The sequence below is a fragment of the Lytechinus pictus genome, chromosome 3, assembly GCF_037042905.1.
Source record: "Lytechinus pictus isolate F3 Inbred chromosome 3, Lp3.0, whole genome shotgun sequence".
Taxonomy (NCBI): Eukaryota; Metazoa; Echinodermata; class Echinoidea; order Temnopleuroida; family Toxopneustidae; genus Lytechinus; species Lytechinus pictus.
Genome location: NC_087247.1, coordinates 24,714,923 through 24,740,543, shown reverse-complemented (window position 1 = coordinate 24,740,543; position 25,621 = coordinate 24,714,923). Strand labels below are relative to the sequence as shown.

General features: G+C 35.2%; 1 protein-coding gene across 1 annotated transcript; it reads left to right on the top strand.

The window, feature by feature from the left end:
* The first annotated feature begins 2,046 nt into the window (after positions 1-2,046).
* Positions 2,047-24,890, top strand: LOC129257566 (guanine deaminase-like). The gene is made up of 12 exons (XM_054895926.2): positions 2,047-2,476; positions 10,520-10,608; positions 11,415-11,586; positions 12,896-12,983; positions 13,384-13,486; positions 14,625-14,760; positions 15,708-15,815; positions 16,743-16,840; positions 18,333-18,400; positions 19,850-20,005; positions 22,225-22,355; positions 22,845-24,890. Exons 1-12 carry the CDS (start codon positions 2,348-2,350, stop codon positions 22,890-22,892), a joined length of 1,326 nt encoding a protein of 441 aa, XP_054751901.2. The 5' UTR covers positions 2,047-2,347; the 3' UTR covers positions 22,893-24,890.
* Positions 24,891-25,621: the final 731 nt, after the last annotated feature.

Sequence of the window (25,621 nt, the reverse complement as noted above, 5' to 3'; positions counted from 1 at the left end):
TTCACACGTGCTAAAATTCGTCATGAGCCTTATTTTTCACTGGAATCATCTTTCAAATTACCATTTCTTACCGTGTGAAAGGGCGGTAAGTGAGAATTAGACCAAGTGCAGAGTAGGCCAAATGGGATTAGCCCATGTGGCATTGGACTATTTCAAGGGGAAGTTCACCCTGATGTTTAATGTATAAAAAGCAGAAATATAATTTATTGGTGAAGGTTTGAGGAAAATCCAAAGATTTATAGAGTTATTAGAATATTTACTTTTTGATTTGTGACATCATGCGAGTAGCTTCCCATGTTCTAATAAAAAATGAAAATGGGTTTTATTGTACCTTCAGTATATTAACAGAAATTGTTTCACACATGCTCCTGAAAGAAGATTTCTTTTTTAGTCATGAACCATTATAAAAATTGAAATTTATGCATTTTATATTAAATAATATATGGGGTAGCTGCTCGTATTTGACGTCACAAATAAAACTTATAGCTCTACTTTCTTAATCTTTGATGGATTTTCCTCAAACATCTGTCGATATTTATTATTATTTTTTCTGCTATGTTTACCATGAACTTTTCTTCAGGGTGAGCTATCCCTGTAAAGGTCAAGTCCACCCCAGAAAAAAGTTGATTTGAATAAATTGAGAATAATCAAATATGAATAATGCTGAAAACTTCATCAAAATCGGATGTAAAATAAGAAAGTTATGACATTTTAAAGTTTTGCTTATTCTTCACAAACAGTTCTATGCTCAACTCAGTGATATGCAAATGAGAGAGTCGATGATGTCACTCACTATTTCTTTTGTTTTTTATTGTTTGAATTATACAATATTTCAATTTTTACGAATTTGACGATTAGGACCCCCTTGCTTGACACACAAAATGTTAAAATAATGGAATTACATCTGTTCAGGGAGGAATGAAACTTTGTTTCATATGACTGTGACGAGAAAATCAAAATATTTCATATAATAAAATACAAAAGAAATAGTGAGTGGATGATGTCATCTGTCTCCTCATTTGCATACTTAACAGGATGTGCATATTTTGTGAAATTAAGCGAAAACTTCAAAATGTTATCATTTTCTTATTTCACATCCAATTTTGATGAAATTTTCAGTGTTATGCTTGTTTGATTTTTCTCTAAATTTCTATTCAAATCAGCTTTTTGTTGGGGTGGACTTTAATAAGCAGGAAGTAGACTGCTTCTAGACCAATTAGCAACCATGAACCTCGTATACCACGGTGATATTGACACATTTAAGGTCAGAAGCATTGCTCATAAAGCTGCACCAAATAAACCATTAATAAATATCAGCTCTGAACATGTACTAGATCGAGCTGCAGAATCATCAATTTAGCCAGGAAATTCTTTCAGTGTTATTTTTTGTGATAATTCAATTAATTTTAGATTTGTATTATTGTAATGGGATGGACTGAACATAAATCAGGACTCTGAACTCCCACTTCCCTGATTAAATGATGAAAAACAATAATAATACTACTACATTTAACAAGTATTGAGCGCTTAGTTAACCAGATAAATTGTAAAACTTCTACAGAAAAAAGACTGAAGACATCAGTTTGAAATCAAAATTTACCCACAATAAACTAAACTATGATGCAATCATTGTGACGTGAGTTCGAATCCTCGCTCATATTGTCCACTTTAATATAAAAAAAAAAGGCCCGCCTATTAATTCCTGTCCTCTCTAAGTTGAGAGATCAGCAGACTGATTCATTTAGACATTAAATATTCGTAACTTCGTATGTATCTTTATACCAACTTGGCCCTTTTATGCAGCAGAAAGCTGTTAATGTTCAGCCGAGTCAATTCGATGACCAAAATAATTAGCCAACAGATTCGGTCCATTTGGGACACACCCCCTTCACACCCCCTCCACGCCTTTGTGTACAGCTTGAACCCCTCCCCCCCCCCCCCCCCCCGGTCTCACAACTGCTCTTCTTCTGTACCAGTGTCCCTTTTTAAGTTGTTTGTTTACATCTACATTTGCTACAACAGTTGTAAAATATGATTTAAGATTTTAATGTAAGATAATGGATGAGACTTCACCCCTGCCTTGGCTAACGCTAAACTATGGGGCTTACGGGGGCTTGCGCTTACGACGCGTCGCGACGGCACGTTGTCCGGATGCTGGATTGTGAGCATTGTAATTCGCTAGCGCTCGTTGGCAGTTACTAGTATACAGTAGTTCACTGGGTTTATTTCGCTAAAGTATACCGACCAGATTGCACATTCGATATTCGATCGCCTAGCAGCTCGCAGGTGCAAAGTGCTATCTCAGTATCTGGCTTAATTGAGGTTGAGCGAATAAATCATTTCGAAAATGGCAGAGAAAATCATCTCCAACGACAATGGCGACACGGTGGTCTTTTGTGGCACGTTGGTGCACTCTACAAACGCATCACCGATGATTATACTTCAAGATCAAGTTATTGGTGTTCAGAAGGGGAAGGTAAGAATAAGATTCTTCTACTATCAATACTTTTACTAGTAAGTAGTATAGTATCATGTAGCGAGTGGATGAGTGCACTATCTATGTGCATGCAAGACTAACCCAGGGAGCTCCGGCCCGCGAGCCCAGGGGCCCGTTTCTCAACACATGGACAAGTTAGTCATATCTTCATCCACCAACCACGGAATTTGTTCCAATCTTACTAAACCTGTTTCTCGAAAGGCTTCCTAACTAGAATACCTTGATATCGATAATATCAGTAAAAAGAGCAGACGAGACGTAGCCTTACTCCCTTAGTCACAAAATATCATAATTTACAAAAAGAAAAATTATGACAAAATTGCAAATATTGTGATGAATTGGGAAATAAATATTTTCAAACATGTCAAAATAATATCACAGGTGAATTATGCAACATATATACTTAGACCATGAAGACTGGAGCTTTAAATTGCAGAGAAAATTAAATTATGAATAATTCATTTCATGACTAAGAAATCACTTTTGGACGTTGAGATGGGTACCCCCTAGTCTTGAGGACGCAATGATGATGACTTTTTAAATAATGATATCCTACTTGAAGATGAAGATGAAGAAGTATATATCATTATTTAAAAAGTCATCATCATTGCGTCCTCAAGACTAGGTACCCCCGGGATATCCAATTTTAATAGTTTACGAAAGTAAACTATAACGGTTTTGTTTGTAAAATGATGACAATTATACGGTCTTTTACGATTCCAAATGTCATCAAAATATAGTTTAACAAAACATTTTTAATCAGTGATACCGAAACAAAGATGAAAGATATTTGACAAATTATATGCACAAATTAGAGATAGAATTTATCCAACTGTTAATAGGGGTCTGAAAACAACAAATACAAGTTCAGTTATGGATGGCCTGACGTGGTAGAATCTTTATCGATTAAATCATTTTACTATTTCAAAATGAATGGTTTTGTGGCGTTTTACCAATAGTTTTTATAGTTTATTTGTATTACAATTATCATAGAATGCATTATCCCACTTGTTTTGTGATGTAATTTCAACCTCTATGATTGATTACGTAAGAAATATAATTTTAAAATTTCTAGGCACTTTTGCATGTCATAGTCTACCCACGTGAAGCCACTACGTCATTAAGAAAGAAGTTATGACAGGTTCGGAGGTGTCATTAATATTTAGTGAGGTTGTTGTACCCGATCTTGGTAAAGAGGGCTTTGTGAAATGGTTAGCGGACAAGTAGCTCACTATCTCCGATTTAGTCAAGAAGTTAGACTTATGACGGTGTTGAGAAAAAAGCCCCAGGAGTCCACCGTGCATTTAGACATAGACACGGGACTAGAGTAGATTGTGGTCTCAATAACTTGGAAAGAAAATTGTGAAAACAGAAATTATGCACTTACCACGATTATATGGATGAAGGTCTATCATGTGGCAGTATCCTGTCATCGAGGCACAGACTGGAACCTCAAAAAAATGGAAAGTTCTCTCCTACCCCAGTCTCGATCGGCCATTTTGTTATGAATTTTGAAAGAATTAGGAGAGGTATCGCGACAGAACTATTCGTTTTTTTGAGGTTCCAGTCTGTGCCTCGATGTCAGGATACTGCCACACGATAGACCTTCATCCATATAATCATGGTCAGAGCATAATTTTTGTTTTCACAATTTTCTTTCCAAGTTAATTAGTGAGACCACAATCTACCCTAGTCCCGTGTCTGTCTAAATGCACTGTGGACTCCTGAGCTCCGGCCCGCAAAGCGGGTCGGAGCTCCCTGGGTTAGCAAGACTGTAGTGACAGAATATGATGCAGAATGGGCCACTCGTACCGCGGTACCATTGCGAAGTTTTTGGCATTGGCAGAGTATTTACTCATTACTGCACTGACCGTAATCCTCCTCTGCCACTGGTATGGAACTGAGAGAATTCTGAGAAACCCTTAAAACCACTACAACGGTATATTTTGTTTTGTGATTCATCTCAATTCAAGGGGTTTGAAAAAAAGTGTATTGAAAATACACACGGTACGGTACTGTTGTTTAAATCTGAACTTAAAAAAATACCAAAACAGACAGTAACTCGTCTTCATTGCGCTGGTTAATGTTGATCTATTATATATGAAGTTAGGTCATTTTCTGTGATATTGAATTATTGAAATATGCAAAGTTATAATAGATTTAGACATGTGAATATATATTCTTCCTCATCATTTTTCACTCAATTGATATGTGAAACCTGGCTTGAAATCTTTCTTTTACTACCAATCACTGATATTTTGGTTCCAAATCCAATGTGGCCATTATTATGAAATTAGTTACAAGTTGGGCAGGTATAGGATTGTTGCTGAGACAAGGCTTGTATAAGGCTGCAAGCTGAAGCTACTAGTATTCACTCAAAACTGACCCTCATTAATGTAAGACATGTTGTCAAGCATGTTACAATCATATACTACATTAGACCAAAAGCTTCGGTCTCTGTTATATTGGTTGTTCCGCTGAACTCCGTTGGCTCCACTCACCAATTACAGAGACCGAAGTTCTAACTCGATCTGTAGAGGGACTCAATGGCCATATATTTGTGTATTAAGTTTAGATAAACCAGGGAAGTGGGAGTTGCGCGACAGCCAAAGTAAGTCACTTTTTTTTGTCCTTTTAAGTTTATTTTTTGGTGCATTTCAGGCCAAAACGGAATTATAATCTTTATTTTGGTCCAGTTCTTTTTATATATTTTTATGAAAAATCGATGAGCCCCGTAATGGCGGCTGCACGATTGGAGCCGTCTGTGTACGAGGAAAAATATATATATATTTTTTTATGTTAAAAAACTCCTCGAACCAGACGGCTGCCAGCTGTCTAATACTACATGTACATGTAGTATCATATTACAGACTAGACCAAAAGCTTCAGTCTCTGTGCAATTGGTTGTTCCGCTGAATCACCTGAATGACATTCAGAGCACATGTATGATAGTGAAATGTCAGAAATTGCAGAAACAACGGTTATTCCTGTCTACATGCAGGCCTACCGTACAATCACCATGTGATTTCTTCAATGAATACTGGCTGAAGTCTATTCTTTTTAGATAGCAAGCCAAATCTATGAATGAATATGCTTTGTTGTGCATCCAAGCAATGCATCGATCCATGTATTCAAGTTCCACAAACATTTATTCAAAGAACATAATGGTGTCAGGAGAAGATTGCATATGCGTGACTTTTTGCCTGATTGATTCTGCTTCAGTATTGGAAATATTGCATGGAATAGCAATAGTTAGCATGCCAATATGTGATCTAAATTATTAGATATGCTTTTATATAGTAAAACATCTTCAGATTGTATTGTCAGTCATTCCTATCAATGACAATTTAGAGAAATTTACAACCCTGAAGTGATATTTAGATGAGCATGTAGAGATCAAAACAATATAAAATTAAGAAAGCTTTATTTCATTTCAACACAACAGCAAAGCAAATCAAATAAAGGTGATAGCGATACCAAAATAACACAATTAAAGTGCAAGAATCAAATCAGTAGAGGCCTATATGTTGAGCAGTAGGCCAGTATTCATCAAAATTAAAATAGAAACATTTTGTATTGCCTGAATGATATTAAAAATCAGAAAGGACAAAATGATAGTAAAGCTGAGGAACTTCTAAAGGAGTCGATGAAAAAACAAAACAAATCGCAACAATAAACTTTAACAATCAAATGTTGGTCCCTTGAACGTTTGTTGCAATAGAGAAGTTTTATTAAAAAACACAAGAAGTACAAGATGTAAAGTAAATAGACTGCATAAGTCAACCCTCCATACATGTAGCTCAAATAATTGCCTAACTCAAAGAATTATTTCAGACCAGAACATGTGTTCATAAGCTCTTACATTACATGTAGGTGCATGGAATTGTTATTATAATTAATGAATAATAATATTCTAAGTCATTTTTCACCTTGAAGTCAAACCTATTTCTGTGGTCCCAAGATATTTAACTGAGGCAGACAGTGGCATAATGAGCCAACAATTTTGAGGGGTGAGATATGGCATATTAGGCAAAATTTATAAAAATTTGCGGATGAGTGAAGCAAGCGAACAAAAATTTCAACATTTTTATTATAAAAATCCAATTATGTGATAGATTTTAACATAATATTCTGAAAAAAAACTATCATATTTCTCTCTTTTTTTTCTTGGTCATGTTGTTGTTGTTTGTTTTTTATTTTTTTATTTTTTTTGGGGGGAGGAGCAAGCGCCCCAAGCCCCCCCCCCCCCCCTCTGTAGACCTGTAACATGTACATGTAGATGTTGGCTGACGCTTATTAATAGAATAGGCCTAATGCAATTCTCTTTGTACTTCGTGAATTGCGAATGTGCTTGAATTTCAGTGATGATTTGACTTCATTAGCTATTGTATTTACTATTATTTCCATTAAACCAAATCAAATGTTGCCTGTAAGTCTGTAACCAGAACATATATTTTTAGTCCTCATCTTAGATACTAGTAATTGCTATTTTGTTGTTTTTTATTAAACTGGAATTTTATCACCTTACTTTATGCTAGAATGAATGATTTGGAGATTTTTACATCTTAGAATGAGCATGAACAGTTCGGCTTCTTTAGCACAGAATAATGAAATGATGAGTGTATGTATTCTAGGCCAATCTGTCTTTATTTGTGCAGTTATTCAGTATGATGTGTCTTCTTTTGTGGGAGCCAAATTCTGTCTGTTCTTTTTTTTTGTAGTACACTGCATAATTGATGTGCCCATCAAGTTGTGCACTGCTACTGTTGTTTAAAAAAATCAAAGATAAATTTTGAATAGATGTAAATTGTATGTACATACCCTGTTCTAAAATCATTCTTTACTATATTTGCCAAGGACAAAGGGTTATTTGCCCCTCACATATAATTATATTTCCCCACAGTCAACATATGAGGGCTAAAATATGAATATTTCTTTGAAAATGTCCCATAAATACATTACATTCCAACTGATTCTAGTCTGATAAATATAACTTTAGTAAATTCTCAGTTTGAGAGATCTGGAGGCTCTGCTACTGCTGTCATAAAACAAGACATTTATTTGTTAAAATTGGGATAAACCTCTTCAACAGACTTCCATTCCCAGAACCTCCCATTGTGGGAGCTAGACCCATGGAGCTAGACCCATGAAGGCCCATTGTGCAATGGAAAGGTCATGGAATATTGATCTTTTTGAATGAGATTGTTTGATCCGAAGGTCTGTGCTGCCCACAAAGGCTGGTCCTTGACGAGGAATTGGTTGATTGGCATAGATTTTATTTGTACATCTTCGTTTCAGAAAAAGAGGAAAAGATTCCTACTGAGCTGACCTTGATACAGAAAACAAATACAGAAAGTTTGTGACTTTCATGTAGATTTATAAGTCCACTGCCCAGAATCCTTAAGAAAAAAAAAATCTGCAAAATTTCAATGAGATACATCCATTATCATCAGCCAGTTGAATGAGGTGATGTTGAGTTTTGAGATGTCTGTGAGGCCTGTTTTGGGAATGCTTTTGGAATGCTTTGGGAAGTCCGGGATGCACCCATCAAAATGTAGCAGATAAGCCTATTAGGTTCGGATTCTAGATTTATATTTCTACAATAACTGAAAATCACAAAGTCATGAAGATTATTATTCATTCAGTCTGACTTCAAATTAGGTACCGTAATCAATACACATGTCTGCCATACTGTAGAAGGGGGGAGGACTAATATCATTCAGTGGATCACACAAATGGTACATTGCTCTGTTGCCATACCTGCAAACTGTCCCTATTTTAGTAGAATCCATTTTAGCAATTTTTGTTCATTTTTTTTTTGGGGGGGGGGGAGGGGTTGCAGTGGTTATTATTTTCAAATTTCCCAAACTTTCTGATACAATTCTCATAACTCGATTGCTAAACAAGAATATGATTGAATTGTTTTCAAGATGGCGCAAATAGGTTTTGAACATAAAATTATCGCAAATGAGACCAGAATCATGAATATGAAGACATTTGATGTCAAATAGTTTTTGAGGCTTTATTGGCAAGAAAAGGGAGTGATTAATGTTAAGTTATCAACTTCACCAATATATGAACCATATAGTACTAGTGTCATACTTCCAGTTTCAGGCATATCATTATTTAAATGAATAAACTCTGCACAAGACCTACTTGAGTACATCTGGAATTTACCGAGTTTCATGATTTCAAATTATGAAGATGATGTGCACCACTAATTGTTTTACAAATTAAATGAATAAATCAGCCAGGTCTTTGTCATGAAATATCAAGGTGTAAGGGTAATCTATTCACTGATAATTTTACACAATCAATGTGAAATGTCATTACTTTCTGGTCTTGCCACATATCCCTTGACCACAATGAAGGTCTCAGGCAAGACTGCTTCTTTTTATATAAAAAAACAAAAGCAAATATGGGTTGCAGACAAGTTGACTGCAATACTGGAGAAAGTCAATAAAAATGGTTCCAAAACCTACCCTTTTTAACAAAGCAGTGTTCATAAACCATTTGATGAGTCTCAATAAATGAATGAATGCTAGAGCTATTTTGAATTGTACACCTTTGTGAGATTTTGAAAGCTTCAGTTCACGTTTGATTGATGAATCTATTCTAGTTTATTTGATGATTTTGCTGACAGCTTATTCTTACAAAATTGTGACCAATTTGATACGGTAGGAAAGTTTTATTGACTGGCCCACGTAATCTAATAATAGTACTCAATTTCACGTTCATATAGAGAGGTGAAAGACATGCCATGAATTTCAGGTTTTTTTATGTCAGAATTCCAGCCATTTTAAACTATATTTAATATTCATTCTTGCAAATCATCATGGCCAACCTAATGAGACCATCAAGTTTAGAAGTTTATTAAGTCTACAAATAATTAAGTTGAACATGTTTTAGGCTTGTACCAGTTAATACAGTGTGTCCCACTAAAAATGGTACTCTAAATGGGTATGATATCAAAATTATGACACTTATTTTCCATACAGTACATAAATTTAGTAATTTACACCCATAAACTACAGTTCATTTTCTACAACTGGATGAAACTTTATGTGATACGGTCCAATAAAATATGAGTATTATTCATTACGCATCAGGAAACCTCGCCATCCAAGTTTTGTATGAAGTAGTCAAGTTCAGCTAACATGATTTGTTGTCTATTCAAGTGGTGCAAATTGTATTTATTAGCCTTCAGCAATAGGCGTACATGTAAATCTGCAAAGATTTTCTTTTGTTCATGACTTGGGGATGACCTATTCATTCATCCCTCTCCGATGAATAGAAATTCTTGTACATTTAGTTTACACCCGTGTGTTCAGCAAAACTTATTATGGAACTTTTCAAGATGACATCATGGATTAAAAATGCTTTAATTCATTTCCTTGTAGTTATAATTTTTTATTAAAGATATCTAGTTTGATTGAAAATATGCCAATCATTTTTTTTTCTAATTCAAGTACTGGCCTGCAAGTTGTGGGCCCATGTATGTAAAAAAAAAAAATAAGAGTGAATAAAGACGTTCTTGGCCTATAGATGTTCTTTGTTCAATGCAATAATGAAACTAGGACTGAAAGGTTTTCTGATGATTGCTGAAACAAGGCTTATATCTCTTGTTCAATGGACCATATCACATGAAATTTGAACCAGTTGTGTATAATGAATGCCAGTTTACGATTATGAAATTATATGCAATATGATTTGGTAATTTTCACATTTTTATACTCATTTAGAATGCCAATATTTAGCATTTTTTGTTGGACACGCTGTACAAAAAATTTTCAGACTTTTTTTATTGCCCACTTATGAGGAAGTATTGACAAGAGTGTAATAAAGTATGATTTTCAACGCCTCAAACAAAAATAAAGGAATAAAGTTCAGTTACAATATATGTACAAAATTACATTATATTTGAAATAAGTTGTGCAAGAAATACTTGATCTTCAAATGCAAAACAGTAACAGATTTGATGTTTCTAACATTTTTTTCTCTGTATGATTACACTCTCAATAGATAATATTTGTGCAGCCAAAAGAGGATTTACAGAGAGTTTTGGATCAACATGGTCTTCCTAAAGGATGTGTCAAATGCTTGACAAAATAGTAAGTATGCTCGTATTGTATGATCAAGGTACATGTACACAATCATGGTAAACATCACATAACTGAATATAAACATTCTCTAAATAGGGCCAATGGTGATAATTTTCATGCAGTATGTTTCAAGGAACTTGAATCTAGTTTTACCCAGAGCAAGTGCTGAAGATTGCTGTAAAGCAAATTGTGAATGAAATCATTGTTTGATTTATTTGGAAATGCATTATTCTTCCGGTTTGTTACATGTTAGGTTTTGAGGAAAAAGAATTGATCAAATTTATATGAGAAATTTGTAATTTCATATCCCATCCATCCCCCCAAAATGCATATGTTCTTGACCAAAAAATGACAGGCAGATTTAAATTGGAAGAAATTGTAACTTAAAAAGGGGGGCAAAATGCACATTTTGGATCTGATTCTTCACTATCGTTTCCGAATGAGGGAAAGACCTGTATTAACTTGTTGAATTTTGAAATGAATGCATTTGTTAATGTTGTAGAAATGATGAAGGATTCATCAAAAGTTTTTACTGTAGGCTCTCAGTGTGAATGATGACTGTATTGTGTATTTATAGTATTTTAGCTCACATCATCTCATTATGGGGATTCTGTGATGTTTCATGATAAAATAGGAAATAAAATATATTAAAATCTTTGAAGATGAATAACTTTGTCATGGGGCCATGCTCAATATCTGCACCCTCTTTTGCAACTGATCTTTATTATAGAATACTCACTTGAAATACTTAAGTTTTAGTTATAATCAGAGATAAGACCGGTTGATGTACACCATTCTCTGTATCTTTAATACAGTCAGTTTCTGATGCCCGGTCTGATCGACACCCACATCCACGCACCCCAGTATGTCTATACAGGCACTGCCCTTGATCTTCCTTTACTTGATTGGCTAAATAGATACACCTTTCCAACGGAAGCAAAGTTTAGTGATCTGGAATTTGCTACTTACGCCTATAATAAAGTGGTGGTGAGTATGTGTTGATGGACCCATCTAAATGAAATGTATTTCTTTTAATAATTTGGTTGATAATGTAACATGGGCACATTGACATCACTGCATTTCAAATCATCAAGTTATTGTGAAAAACAGAGAAATGCAGCTTGACCGTCAAGCTGAGTATTGGAAAAATTGTGGATTATGTCTTTGATTGTGTGGAATTTTGATGATCAGAATTTGTAGGCCCACTCTTTTCCATAAAATTCATCATTTTCCTACAAATGATTAGTTATCTGGTTAGAGCTGAATATTTCAGTGGCAAGTACCATTTAAATGCGATTTTGATAACTGTCTTTCAATCAATCTTTATTTTCATAAATCTAATAAACTAAATTTCATTAATTTGTTGAATATGTATTCATTGCAGTAGATTAATTATAGATCTGCAATACATTTCAAGTCTGCAATGGTGTCATATAAAAAATGCTGTAGTAACTTTGAAATCCACTGATATTATTACACATATTGATTTGAAGTATAATACCACAAAGCTTCCATGAAATGCAGAACTCTATTCTATTCATCTAAATGTCAGTTTAATTCGGTAAGTTCAAATCAAAAGCTTTGATTATTTATGGATGCTTAGTGGACTAGAAATGATTTTGAAAACATTAAGTCAGCATTGCCATTGGGGGTTTCCAGGCTAACTATTCCTAGGTAACAAGATATTATCTTCATTCATTGTGAAAATGGTTCAGATTGAAAATTGAGGATTACAGTATGTTTCATAGGCTCGTGATTTTTGCATAGCAAAAGGGCAGCTGGGATTACTTTTCCAATGGCAATGGCAGCAACAAAATAGTTTTCAAAATGCAAACAAATTTTTTATAGTATCATAAGGTTTATTTTAAATGAAACCTGTACATAAGGGTGATAAAGTATCACTCATCAATTTTCATAAATTCCAAGTTATTAAAGGTCTAAGGTCATTTGATGTCAATGGACTTTGACCATGTTATGGTATCAACATTCATAACTGAACCGAAGTCTAAACTGGCCTTCCATATGTGACTGACAGTCACTGTACTACGTAGACCAGGTTGTATGATATGAATTATAGTAAATGTTTGTATTTAGTATGAATTCTAGAATAACCAAGCTGGAGTTGAGGCCTTTATATGGCCTGATCATCCATAGACTTTGTGCATGAATGCAATATGGGTTGATTTAAATGTAATTTAGAACTAAAAGAAATTTATAAGGATTTAATTTATTGGTGCTACTTAAAAATATCCTATATGTGCACTTTTGATGCAAGGTTTGTGTTTATTTTCTTCAGAGGAGGACACTAAGATGTGGAACAACGACAGCCTCTTATTTTGCAACAATTCACAAGGAGTCTTCTCTGAGGTTAGCAGAAATTGCGGGTAAGTTTCAGAACGTGTACTCGGCTTGTATATTTGTATAGAAAAGGAAGGATTGAATAAAAGTGATATTGAATATTGCTAGTAATTATTTTTACCATAACTTTTCATTGTATTTTTTTAATGTACAAGATCAATTTTATTTTCTTCAGATTTTAATAGCATTTTAAGTTTATATCTTGCGCTCTTAAACATGTAAATGTGAATATCCCAGCTGTGGCTGCCATCCATGCAATTGTAAATATTTACATCATGTTTATATATGAATAGAGACATTTTTATTCAATTGAAGTGAATTGCATTCAGGAAGTGAGTGAAGAGTATGTTCATTCAAGTACAAGTATATACTGATGTACATTATTCAGTCATTTTGTGTTGTTATTTTTGTTTTAATATATTTCAGCTGATGTGGGTCAAAGGGCATTTATAGGAAAAGTGAATGCAGATCAGAATTCTCCTCCAAATTATGTAGAAACACTAGAACAGTCTTTGGCAGACACGGAATGGTGAGTAGTAATGGGTGATCAAATTAACAATTTTATTGATCAAATTGATCAAATTAACTATTTCAATGTGTAATGTATTGATCTAATTAACTATTTTTATGTGTAATGTATTGATCTAATTAACTATTTTAATGTGTAATGTATCAATCAAATTAACTATTTCAATGTGTAATGTATTGATCAAATTAACTATTTTAATGTGTAATATATTTTTATATAATGAATCTAAATGTTAGTTGTGGTAAAGTTCTCAAAACAGGATCAAACAGAATCCAATGAAATGACCAGAAAAGTGGTAATAGTGTGTTTGAATTTAAAAAATATGCCAAATGTTTCTGGTATGAAATTGTCATTGCTGAAAAATGAGCAAAATAATCAGGTGTCGGATCTCTTTCCAAGCAAAAATAATACATTGGTCCACATGTGCTTTTCTGTGTTGGCGATCTTCATTGTTTGCACAAAGTTAGATTTATTTAATTTATGTACTTCGTGTAGATCAGATCCAAGATGAAACGGTGATAATTAAGCTTGATTTTAAAGAATTAGAAAAAAGTACTAATTATTGAAACTGTGTTAATTCGAAGTCCTGTATGGTGTTTTGAGCATTGACGTGAATGAAAAGATGATTCATCATTTACATGCTAATCATTGTGCTTCACCATATGGTGACTGTGTTAAGGTTGTTTTTTTTTTGTAATAATATTAATTCTTAAAATGATTAATTACCATATGGTGTTCTTATTCTTGCAAGAGAATAGATTTAAACGATTCATTCAATGTTCAGCAGGAGAAAGTTGATTTATCAAGACGAGTGATAATTGATTTAAATTCAGTATTTTTGAAAGTGGGAACATGCAATGATAAGAAAAATATGATTTTTATGTATGAGACAAGAATCCTGTTTACATGTTTACAGATGATGTACAAGGTGTTGATTATATAGCTATTGTAATCTTCACCTACAAAATTTAGTTATGGTTCACATATAATGTTTTTATTTCATTGAATTTGAAATAAAACTTTATAGTGACCCATTGCATTTATACTTTGCTTTCATTTCTATGTTCTGTCCTGTGTCTGTATGTACCATGATTCAATCTTTGGTTTGACATATTTTTTATCACATGTTTGTTTGAAGGTTTATAGAGAAGATGAAAGATCTAAAGAATCCCCTCATTGCTCCAATCATTACACCTCGGTTTGCTATCTCCTGTAGCAGAGAGCTTATGACGGGTTTGGGAGAGCTTGCTAAAAAACACAATCTACGTGTGCAGGTAAGATCATGGTCTGTACTCTTCATTCTCCAGTTATTAGTTTTGTAAAACAAAAATTGTATAGATTAAAGTTTAGATTTGTTTTTGAGAATATCTCTAGAATAGAGCTTCTTAAAGTGATCAGGAGAGTATGTTTTAATGCACCAAGTAATTGATATGTATAATGTTTTGGAATTATTAAAAGTTTGCAGAGTCACATTCCCTGTGCACCGTATAGTATGAATGTGATTTCATGTAGAACTTTTTTAGACGTCTTACTGATATCTAAGGATATCTAAAAAGCAATGAAACTATGATCCTTTGTAAAAAAAATATTGTTACTTTATTATTGTTTGCTAAGTAATGGAAAATTATGGGGACCTTTAAGAACACAGAAGAGAATAAATTGAATTCAAATCAAATCAAAACGTGAAGTATGAATTCACACATTCACATTTGAAAGCAGTGGGAGTTCCCTGTGTCTGAATTTATTGCTATGGGATCGCAGGCAGGGAATAGCTGGGGATCAATAGGCCCTTGTATAGGTTACCTCAGATAAAAATGAAATTCTCCTGGTACGATCATTAGGATATCAGATGAACCTAAACATACATTGAAGTTGGGTGATCTTATACTCTAGTTAATGAGTATCAGATTTTTATGCACTTTGCTCATAAAACTGAATAAACGGTATGAACTTTAGACTGCAAAATTTGTTATGAATATTTGCTGGAAAAGATCGAAGGTGACGGGATATATCTGGCGGGTTGCCCGCTTTATATGAGCTAACCTAAGCCAGGTGCTCTAGTATTGAATCGAGAGTGATCTGTGACTTGAACCACCTCATGCATTGCATGCAGATAAAATGTATTGAAGGTCTTTTTTAGCATATAGGCTTGTACAGGACCCATCTGGTCGTCATCTAAAAGGATTAACAAATATTTGTTTCTCATGTTTTTTTTTTCTAGAGTCATATATCAGAGAATCGAGATGAGGTCAAGACAGTGTTAGAATTGTATCCAGATTGTAAGAACTACACAGATGTATATGACAAGTGTGGACTCATGACTGATAAGGTATGCCAAAAATATTGCTTTAATCAGGTCACCTTAAAACAGGTGATCGCACATTTAGTGTTACTGCTTCTAAAGAATGGAACAACATCCCCACTTTCATTAAATCATCAAATTCTTCAGATCAATTTAAGAAATTTCTAAAAACATACCTCTTTTCCGATTAATTTCTTTTGCGTGTATTTGTATTGTAATTATTATGTACTATTGTTTTAAATCGTTTGTAAACGCTGTGATATAGTTAACTATGGAGAGCGTACTAAATGTTAGTTATTATTATTATTATTTAATGGATATCATAATAACACATGCATATTCAAGTCATCTCTTGATACTTTGACCATGCGCTACCGACGTCCTTGAATTTTGGATGCAGCATTGTGCAAATAATGTAGGGTGCAGCACTGCATTTGGAGGGGTCTCCCCCCATGACATTCATATTGCCAACTTGTTTTATAAAACAAATAATGCACAGGTTTAAGTTTGTGATGTTAGTGGCGATGCAGGCATCTTGCAGGTATTTACACACTGTTATGCAAAATCATGCTGCCTTTGCACATCGTGCTTGTCACACCATGTAAAGAAATATCCATGAGTTGGCTGCCTATGCATTACTCTGTCCAAATGTGCAATGTAATGGAAGTTCTTAGCTACTGGTCATAAATATATGCATTAATTTGTAATTTTGTCAGTAGATATCATTCCTGTTATTTTCTAATTGATTTAAATGAATGGATGAGAGGGAAAACAAGTTTTGAGTGAATACTGAATGATGATGATAATGATCTACATATTTAAAGCAGAGTTGGATCCAAGACAAAGACCAAGTACAATAGAACACATTTCTTTCTACCACCCCCACACTTGAGATTAACCCATTAAACTTCTGATTTGACTTCATGATGAAATATTCTTAACATCTTTTATCAGACTCTGATGGCACACTGTATATACTTAGATGATGAAGAAATCCAGACTTTCAAAGATAGAGGCTCCGCCATGTCACATTGTGCATGCTCAAACTTCTCGTAAGTTCTTTTAAACAATATTTTAGTCTTAGAATAAAAATCCACATGCATTTATTCATATTGTTTTGATCAGTTCATGAATGAGACTCGTAAAAGTCTCTGGACAATGAACCACAAGATTTGGGATCAAATGCCACCACAGCACTCGCGTCCTTTGGCAAGGCATAAATCTACATTTGCCACTCTTCACCCAGGTGTAGTAAATGGGTACCCTGATAAGGGTAGCCATGCTTAAGCTGGGGTAATAGTATGCGGTGTTTCTAAACAATCTATTACGCGCTATATAGATGTTGCATGATTATTGTCATATGCAGCAAAAAATGAACAGTGATAATTGGTTAGCTTGAACAGAATTCATGTATGTGTGCATGTGAGTGGGTGGTATTTTGTGGGTTTCTGCATGAATACCCATCTGATTCCAAAGTTGTACATTTCTGAAGTAACCAAGCTTGATCACCACACCATACATTTCTGTAAGCATCTGATTTTTTCCCCAAACCACTATAGTTCCTGTATAATTAATCCTATCTATCCTTCCATGTTGACACGGATATCCTGTGGTATTAATTGTTTTTGGGGGAGTTTTTTTTTTCTTTTTCATTTGACATAAATTATCTTTTGAGGATGTTAGGTTACATTCATGGTTGCTTGTAATGAAATACCCTTAATGGACAATTCTTTGGTCATAAATTATCACATGAACCACTTCCATTAAAAATTAACCCACTGCTTGTATCATAGAGTGCTTAAAAACATGCAGAGTACGTTATAAAATTATAATCTTCTTTGAATGAATATGACTCTTAATTGGATTTAACCCAGTATCTAATGTTGGGTTGGATTCAGTCAGGAGACAGTCAATTAAATATGCTTGATTAATGGTGTAAAATGATGCTCTAGAAATTCTAGATGCTGTTAACTTTCTGAATCACAAGATATTCTTAATGGTGTAAAATGATGCCACAGAAATTCTAGATGCTGTTAATGTTTAAATTATTACCCTGTTATAAGCTCATCATTGCAGTGGCCATATTTATACAAAACATTTTCATCAAACTGTGTAAAATTGTCACATATATTGTCAGTTGTCATTTGCAAAGGTCAAGATTGCTGCCAACCCCCCCTTTCAATTAATGATATTTTGTATATTACATTGCCTGATGTAATGTGTATGAAGAAAAACAAAAGAGAGTATTTTTATAATTTGCTGCAACTACAACTCCCCCTGGTATTTTTCAAGTGATGAAAATAAAAAGATGTATTGTATAAAGAGGGAATAATTGAAGAAGACAGAGGAACAAATATGAAGTAAACAGCCGAAGAATAACTATGACTGTTTCTATATCATTATTTGTCTCACAACTTACTGTAAGCTGCATGTACATGTATATGTAGTACAAAGTGACAAATTTTCTCCTTTCTACAGGAACCATATCCATAAAGGAACAAACACTACTCTAAAAATCTTTACATTGTGTTTTCTTTGAATCAGATTACGGAGTGGTGTGATGGACTGTAGGAAGATGAAAGAGAGTGGTGTTAAACTTGGGCTGGGAACAGGTGAGGTTAAGTTTATCTGACTTGCCATTGTAAAATCTTATCATTTATTTAGGAGTCAAATGTAAAACTTGTTTTGTCACTTTAAAACAGGTTATGAGTATGTCCTTTGATCCTTTCACCATAAATATGTAGATAGTAGAATCAGATCATAAAAAAACGGTAAAGATATATTTTTGGAATATTGTTTTATTGTCGAGTTTCAATATTAATGTATTGTCAGCAGGTGAAATAAATTGTCATTGATTACATATATTGTTACAGATGTCATCATATCCTTCAAGCGGGTTTAAAGACATAATCCAGAATTTGTATATCTGAGTACGGAAGCATAAGTGCCATTGACTTGTCGAGATTTATGAAAAATTGTATGTCAACATGGCAAGATAAATTATCTTGCCAAGTCGTATGTCAACATGTTGAGACACGTTACCTCACCAAGGTGACATCTGAAAAGTGTTGTCAACATGGCGAGCTCTGTTATCTCGCCAAGTCAAAATACAAAATTCGTATGTCAACATGGCAAGATATGTTATCTTGCCAAGTCGACATATGAAAAGTTGTATGTCAACATAGTGAGACATGTTATTTCACCAAGGTGACATATATGAAAAGTTGTGTCAACATGGCAAGATATGTTATCTTGCCAATTCGACATATGAAAAGTGGTATGTCTACATGGCGAGATACATCATCTCGCCACGGAGACATATGAAAAGTTGTATGTCAACATGATGAGACACGTTATCTCACCAATGTGAAGTACAAAAATTTGTATGTCAACATGGCAAGATACGTTATCTTGCTATTAAAGTTGACGTATGAAAAGTTTTATGTCAACATGGTGAGAAACTTATATCAACAAGGTGACATATGAAAATTGTATGTCTACATGGCAAGATATGATATCTTGCCAAGTCGACATAGGAAAAGTTTAATATATGTCTACATGACGAGATACATTATCTCGCCAAATTTACAAGAAAATTTGTATGTCAACATGGCAAGATACTTTATCTTGCGACGTATGAAAATTTTTATGTCAACATGGCGAGATGTGTTATCTTGCCAAGTCTACTTTCAAAACATTGTATGCCCACATGGCAAGATACGTTTTCTTGCCAAGTCAACGTATGGAAAGTTGTATGTCTACATGGCAAGATACGTTATCTCGCAACTCTACAAGTTGACGACACATTAAGTCTTCCGTACCTGAGCATATTCTCCTGAATATGCTCCTTGCTTGAAGGGACAGTATGTGTATGTTTTCTTGATAAATTCTGCCACCATCAACTTTCCATATTTGATATTGATTTTAATCATAAATCCTCAGAACATGGTTCATAGATGTTGCTTTACAAATAGAACCTCATTCACACACTGTTGGAGACCTTTATTTTCTGAAATCTGACTTATATCTGAAAACCATTTCTCTTCTCTTGTATATGATAGACGTATCCGGTGGTTACAATCCATCCATGTTTGGTGCCATCCGAGATACCATCACTGCATCAAATGTCCAGAGTATACAACATCAACCAGACCGTCCATATAAACACCTTGATTTTAGAGAAGTCTTCCAGCTAGCAACATTAGGTGGTAGTAAAGGTATCGTCTGCTTATACATTGAAATACCGATAATGTCCATAGGAGACAAGAAAAGTGATATTTGCTGTAGGGCTACTTGATATTGCATATATCGGTATTTGACTATCACCAGCTATCATTTTACATTAAGTCGGTATATTGTCTCCTAAAGATGAACAATGTGTGTATATATGTATATTGTAGTTTTCTTCCCTTGGAAATATCAGAAATAGGTTTTCCATACAATTGTGGTATACCTGCACTATTATTATATGCAACTGTTCAGGGCCCCCTCTTACAAAGAGTTACAATTGATCCAATCAATCATAACTCTATGGACATCCATTAGTGTCATAATTTTTTCTACAGGAAATTTGAAAAATGTCCTTTTTAAACAAAGGAGAACACACCAAATTGTCAAGAAATAAAAAAATTTATGAATATGCATTCATAGCTAGAATTTTTTTTTCAACAAACATGCATTGTTTATGTTGACTTTGCTGGCTTTCTATTGTTGCGGTTGATCGGATCAATCACAACTCTTTGTAAGACGGGCCCCTGAACTCTTCTGTTGTAATTGAGTAATATTCTCCCTATTTGATGTTTCATGTAGTTCTTGGGATGGGTAACATAAGTGTTAGAAGTGGATAAGGTTTAAACAATACAGCTCAGTCAGACGGCAGGTCCCAAGAAAGTGGCTTCTTTCATCCAAGTGATATTCATGACTTGAGATGTTTTGCATATTTAATGAGCTTGATGCGGACCAAAACACCTCTTTTCATTCGGTCATTGCTGCTCTAATTGTGCATCGAATTTCATAAATTTGGTATCATTGTAAAGAGGAAGAATCATTCTTTCAGCTCATGTGTTTAGATTTGTTCAAAGATTTTGTAATATAGGTTAAAATTTTGATCTAAAATATGCTACAAAATAATTATTTTCACCTGACAAAAGCTGCTATTTTCACACTTTATTTTTGTTTGAGCCCAACTGATTTTTAAATCATGATAAAGCTGAATATGTATGCTTTAAAATGATATAGGTTTCAAAATAAGAATTGGTTTAATCGGGTCAAGATCACACTTTTCATTTGCCAAGTACATAAAACAGCTTGAAAACAAGAATACTGCACTCTGATTGGTCAAACAGACCACACACAGGCAAATTCCAACGGTTCTAGAGCCTGGGCTCATGGGAAGGTCACACTTCCCATGTGGTAATCTCCTCAAATACCCCGCGCCTGTTGTTCTGTGAACCTTATCCAGCCAATGAGAACTCTGGATTTCATGCAAGTACAAAATTTCAGAAATCTCGTCTTGTACCTTGGTGGGAAAAGTATGATCTTGACCCGATTAAAAGGTGCCGCATATCAAGAGTGGCATTGTGAGAAAGTACAGAAGTTCAGCTTTATGTTGATATAGATATCATTGAGGCTCAAAATAAAAAGTTTTGCACAATTTGCAAAAGAAAACAGAGGAAGAAAATTCAGTTTTGAGGCACATTTTCAGGCCAGAAATTTACTTATTTAACAAAATATTGTATACAAAAGAAATGACCAATATCAAAGAGTAACCTTTACTCTATCTGATGGTGCAATAATATTTCATTTAACTTGAGATTAAAACAGGTAAATTCTTAGAGAAAGAAAATCTCACGAATCACGAGATTTTGCAAGGAGGAGGATTCAGCCACGAGATGATTTGGATGAATCTGGCCTTTTTGCTCATTAGCATAGGGACCTGCGGTCTGACTGAGCTTATGTAGATACAGTGGACTCATAATTCTGAATAACATCTTAAAATTTCTGAACTCGTTAGACACATATGCATTTCTGTTGGATTTGAAGTAGATGAAAGATATTTTCTTGACCTGCGTGAGAGAACTTTCACTCTAGAAGTCCTCACTATTAATGGGGGCTTCTTGGACTTGGTCTAGTGGTTACAACTCTTGTCTTTCTATCTGAGGGACGTAGGTTCATTTCCAAGCCATGGCATGTTTTCCTTCATCAAGAAATTTATCCATATTGTGCTGCACTCAACCCAGGTGAAGTGAATGGGTACCTGGTAGGAAATTATTCCTTGAAATGCAGTGCACATACATTGTAACAGCTGCTATGCTAAAGCCAGGGTAATTATGCTGCATTACTGTAGAGCATAGACTTCTGATAAAGAAAGTGTTAAGCACTATATAAAGCAAGTGTAATTATTATTAATTATCATTTTAACATTTGTCTTGTGTAGTTCTTGGGATAGACAGTATTGTCGGTAACTTTGAAGTGGGCAAAGAATTTGATGCCCTTCTTGTCACCATGGATACAGAAGACTCCCCATTCGATATCTTCCAAACTGATGCATACAGAGACTCTCTTGAGGTGAGTTGAAAATCTTTTCTAAATTTACAAGATGTGATACATGAATGGTTAAGGTAGTTTTGGTCTGAGTTTGTCATGTTCTCTCAAAACATTCCATTGTAGGCTTGATACTTAGCTATGCTTTCCGGGGCTAGGATGGGGCACGGTGAACACCATGCTTGTGTATGGTCTTTCAAAACTTTATAAAAAAAACCTCTAAAAAAGGAATATATGATAGAAATGAAATGAACGGTTATATCAATCAATCATCTTTGGTCAATGATGAGAAGCAAGTTCAAAGATTTATACTGAAACAGAACCGTTTATTATTTGATTTATTATACTCATCAGACCAGTTTTAAGGAATCTACATTTGTTACCAATATGCTAGAGAATAACATTCAAAATACTACTACTTATATGTAAGCTCCAGGCTACATCACAGAATTGTTATGTTTCATCGCCGATTCTGCCACTCATTTCTTTTTTGCTCCTTGTTCTTTTATCCAGGATATGATTCAAAAGTTCCTCTTCCTTGGTAAGATCATTTTAAATTAATTTCAGAGCAGTGGTATAAATTTAAAGGAAGGGAGAGGGAACTCTATTACTGAGTAAATGGTCTGCATTAATTTGAAATATGCAAACTTCAGATTTTGATTTTGATTTTAAACTTTTCTCTTCTCATTCAATAGTATTTTATTCACTCTGTTTCTTTCCTTCCACAATGTGTATACCATGCTTGGACCACCATAAATTTGTTGTTGGTGTGTTCTTAAAGGTAAATTGTGACATTGGTTTAATTCAATTTTTTAAAATATATTTTGCGCTTTGCTTTCCGCAATATTGATATACAAGTTCTGATTCCTAACAATGCCTGGATTGGCCAGAATGTACTGTTTTGTTTTTCCAAAAAAATAAAATAGATGAGAAGTCCCGGATTGTCTGCTTTATTTGGAAGTATGGTTAATCGAAGGAAGGAAATATGAAGAGCGCCACCTTGAGACCAAATGATTCGATAACTTCCGATCAGTGCAAGACAACACCGCCCAGATTCGTGCCGTGTGCACAACATTTACTTTGAAACGTACGATCGACCTTGATCACATTGTCAACAATACGGGGAAAGTCCCGCTTTGCTCCACGTTGACCGCGCAGACTGAAATCAGGGTTGTTCTGTTCCTATATTTCCTTCGATTTCGTAGAAAGCGTGTGTAAATACGGAAGATGCCTTGGACGTGCAGGCCCCTGTAATGCACACTTTCAAAGAATCAGATACCGCGGACATGTCAAATCCTTGGTCAAACGTGCTTCGTGCAGTGACCATCACGACAATGACGTTATGCATGTTCAGCCCGGCTACCCCCACTTCTTTCAAATTGCGGTGATTTGGGTTTGTGTGTGTGTGTGTATATGAGAGATTTTTTCCTTTCTCTCATATATTTCGTTTCTCTCTTTATTACTTCCTCAGTGTATGGAAGGTTAGGCAAGCAGGACGGGAGGCGTGTAAGGATGCTTGTGAAAGGGAAAGAAAATGGCTATTCGTATTTTTTTCTTCCTTCCTTCCTTTCTTTCTTATTTTCTTTCTTTCTTTCTTCCTGTTTAGTTACATTTTATTATACACAACTTTTCCTTTTCTAATTCCGTTCACTAAACTGTTATCACGTTTTTTGATTTGCTCATTATGATTCATATCACGTGTTGTATGATGTCTTTATTTATGATACTCTTGAAAAAAAGAAGGAAAAATAATAACTGTGCGTCCTATATAGACTACCTCTATCAGTAAATTACAGCCTCCACCTACAATACCGCGTGCTCTGTTTTTTGTAATATATATAGCCTACTATTCCGTTTCTTTTATTTTGAGGCCAGCTATAATAAAGGTTACGAGTCAAGCAATGACATGTCAAGCTGCCTACGTGCTTGGGTCGAAGAACATTACGAATATTGTTATATTTTGGGGATTTCATTTCATCTTTCGTTCCAATGGGGTGTATGGCTTTACGATTTAAAAAATCTGCTCGCGGGCGAGCATAAATGTAATTTTTTGAAAGTATATTCATGATTATTATTATACCTCACCCTTTTTCTTTTTTCTGTCTTTATTTTCTCCCCCGGGGGGGGGGGGCACTCGACCAAAAAAAGTGGTAGGGGTGTGCCGCTGGCGAGACTAAAAACGGGGTCTTGGAGCGGGCTTATTGTAAAGAGGAGGGCCCTCGGAATGGGCTTTTGGAACTACAAATGTTTGTGAAAATGGGGGTCCTTGGAACGGATCGCCAGCGTGTGAGTGCGTATCATTGGCGGCGGAAGCAAAAAAAATTAGGGGAGGTCCACCTGAAATTTTGGAATGGACACAGGTAAAATTTGACAAGCCCCCTCCCCCTCCCAAAAAAAAGGTTATCAACCTAAATTTTAGGAAAGTGGATCACCCAAATTGTTTGACAAGGAAAATGAAAAAAAGGTCATCAGCCTACATTTTAGGGGGGGGGGACCACAAACATTTCAGGGGGGTCCACGTGAATTTAGGGGGGGACGCACGAAACAAAATTGACAAGCAAAAAAAAAAAAGGTTATCAACAAAAAATTTGGGGGGAACCGTCCCCCCCCCCACCTCAAGTCCCCCCTGTCCTCCCCCCCCCCCCCCGCTTTTATGGTGCGTATGTATCCCTATGGAACGGGCATGCGTGCATGATGCAGCGAGTCCGGCGGGCGCCGAGTGCGCTCGCGTAGAGGTGGTCGGACAGCGCTCTGCGGCCGCTTTTTACCAAAATTGCAGCTTATTGTAGCAGATCAATGCGACCGGAACGGCGTAACGAAAAATATGCGAAGTTTTCGAGCGGATTTCTTTCTTCTTTTTTTCTCGATAAGAAGAAAAATGCTATGCTTTGGAGCGGCTTTCTTTGTTCTTTTCTCAATAACACAAAAATGCTATATGCCTTGGAACGGAAATTTGAGTGTCAAAAAATGGGGGTCCCCTTCGCGGCACATACCCACTATGCATTATATACTGAGTGCCCCCCCTCCCATCCTTCTTTCTTGGAGGTACAGCTTTTAGAGGGGACCGTGAGTCCTGAGCCCTTTCTGTACGCCCATGTATAGGGGGTCGAGTATATACTTGAGTAAACTCAATTTAGTCCTACGAGCGCGTGAGCTGCAATAAAAAAAAACAACTGACTGACAATAGTGCTAATGTTTAGTAGGTGCATGCTTATTCGCGCCGTCTCCGGGAAGGGGCAGGTTGTGGCGGAGGGGGGGGGGGGTGAGGTAATTGGTTGCCGACAGATATG

Coding starts and splice junctions, on each gene's coding strand:
- LOC129257566 (XM_054895926.2), top strand. CDS start 2,348: ATGGCAGAGAAAATCATCTCCAACGACAATGGCGACACGGTGGTCTTT. Junction 10,609..11,414: donor GTCAAATGCTTGACAAAATA/GTAAGTATGCTC, acceptor TCTTTAATACAG/TCAGTTTCTGATGCCCGGTC. Junction 15,816..16,742: donor GTGGACTCATGACTGATAAG/GTATGCCAAAAA, acceptor ATCTTTTATCAG/ACTCTGATGGCACACTGTAT.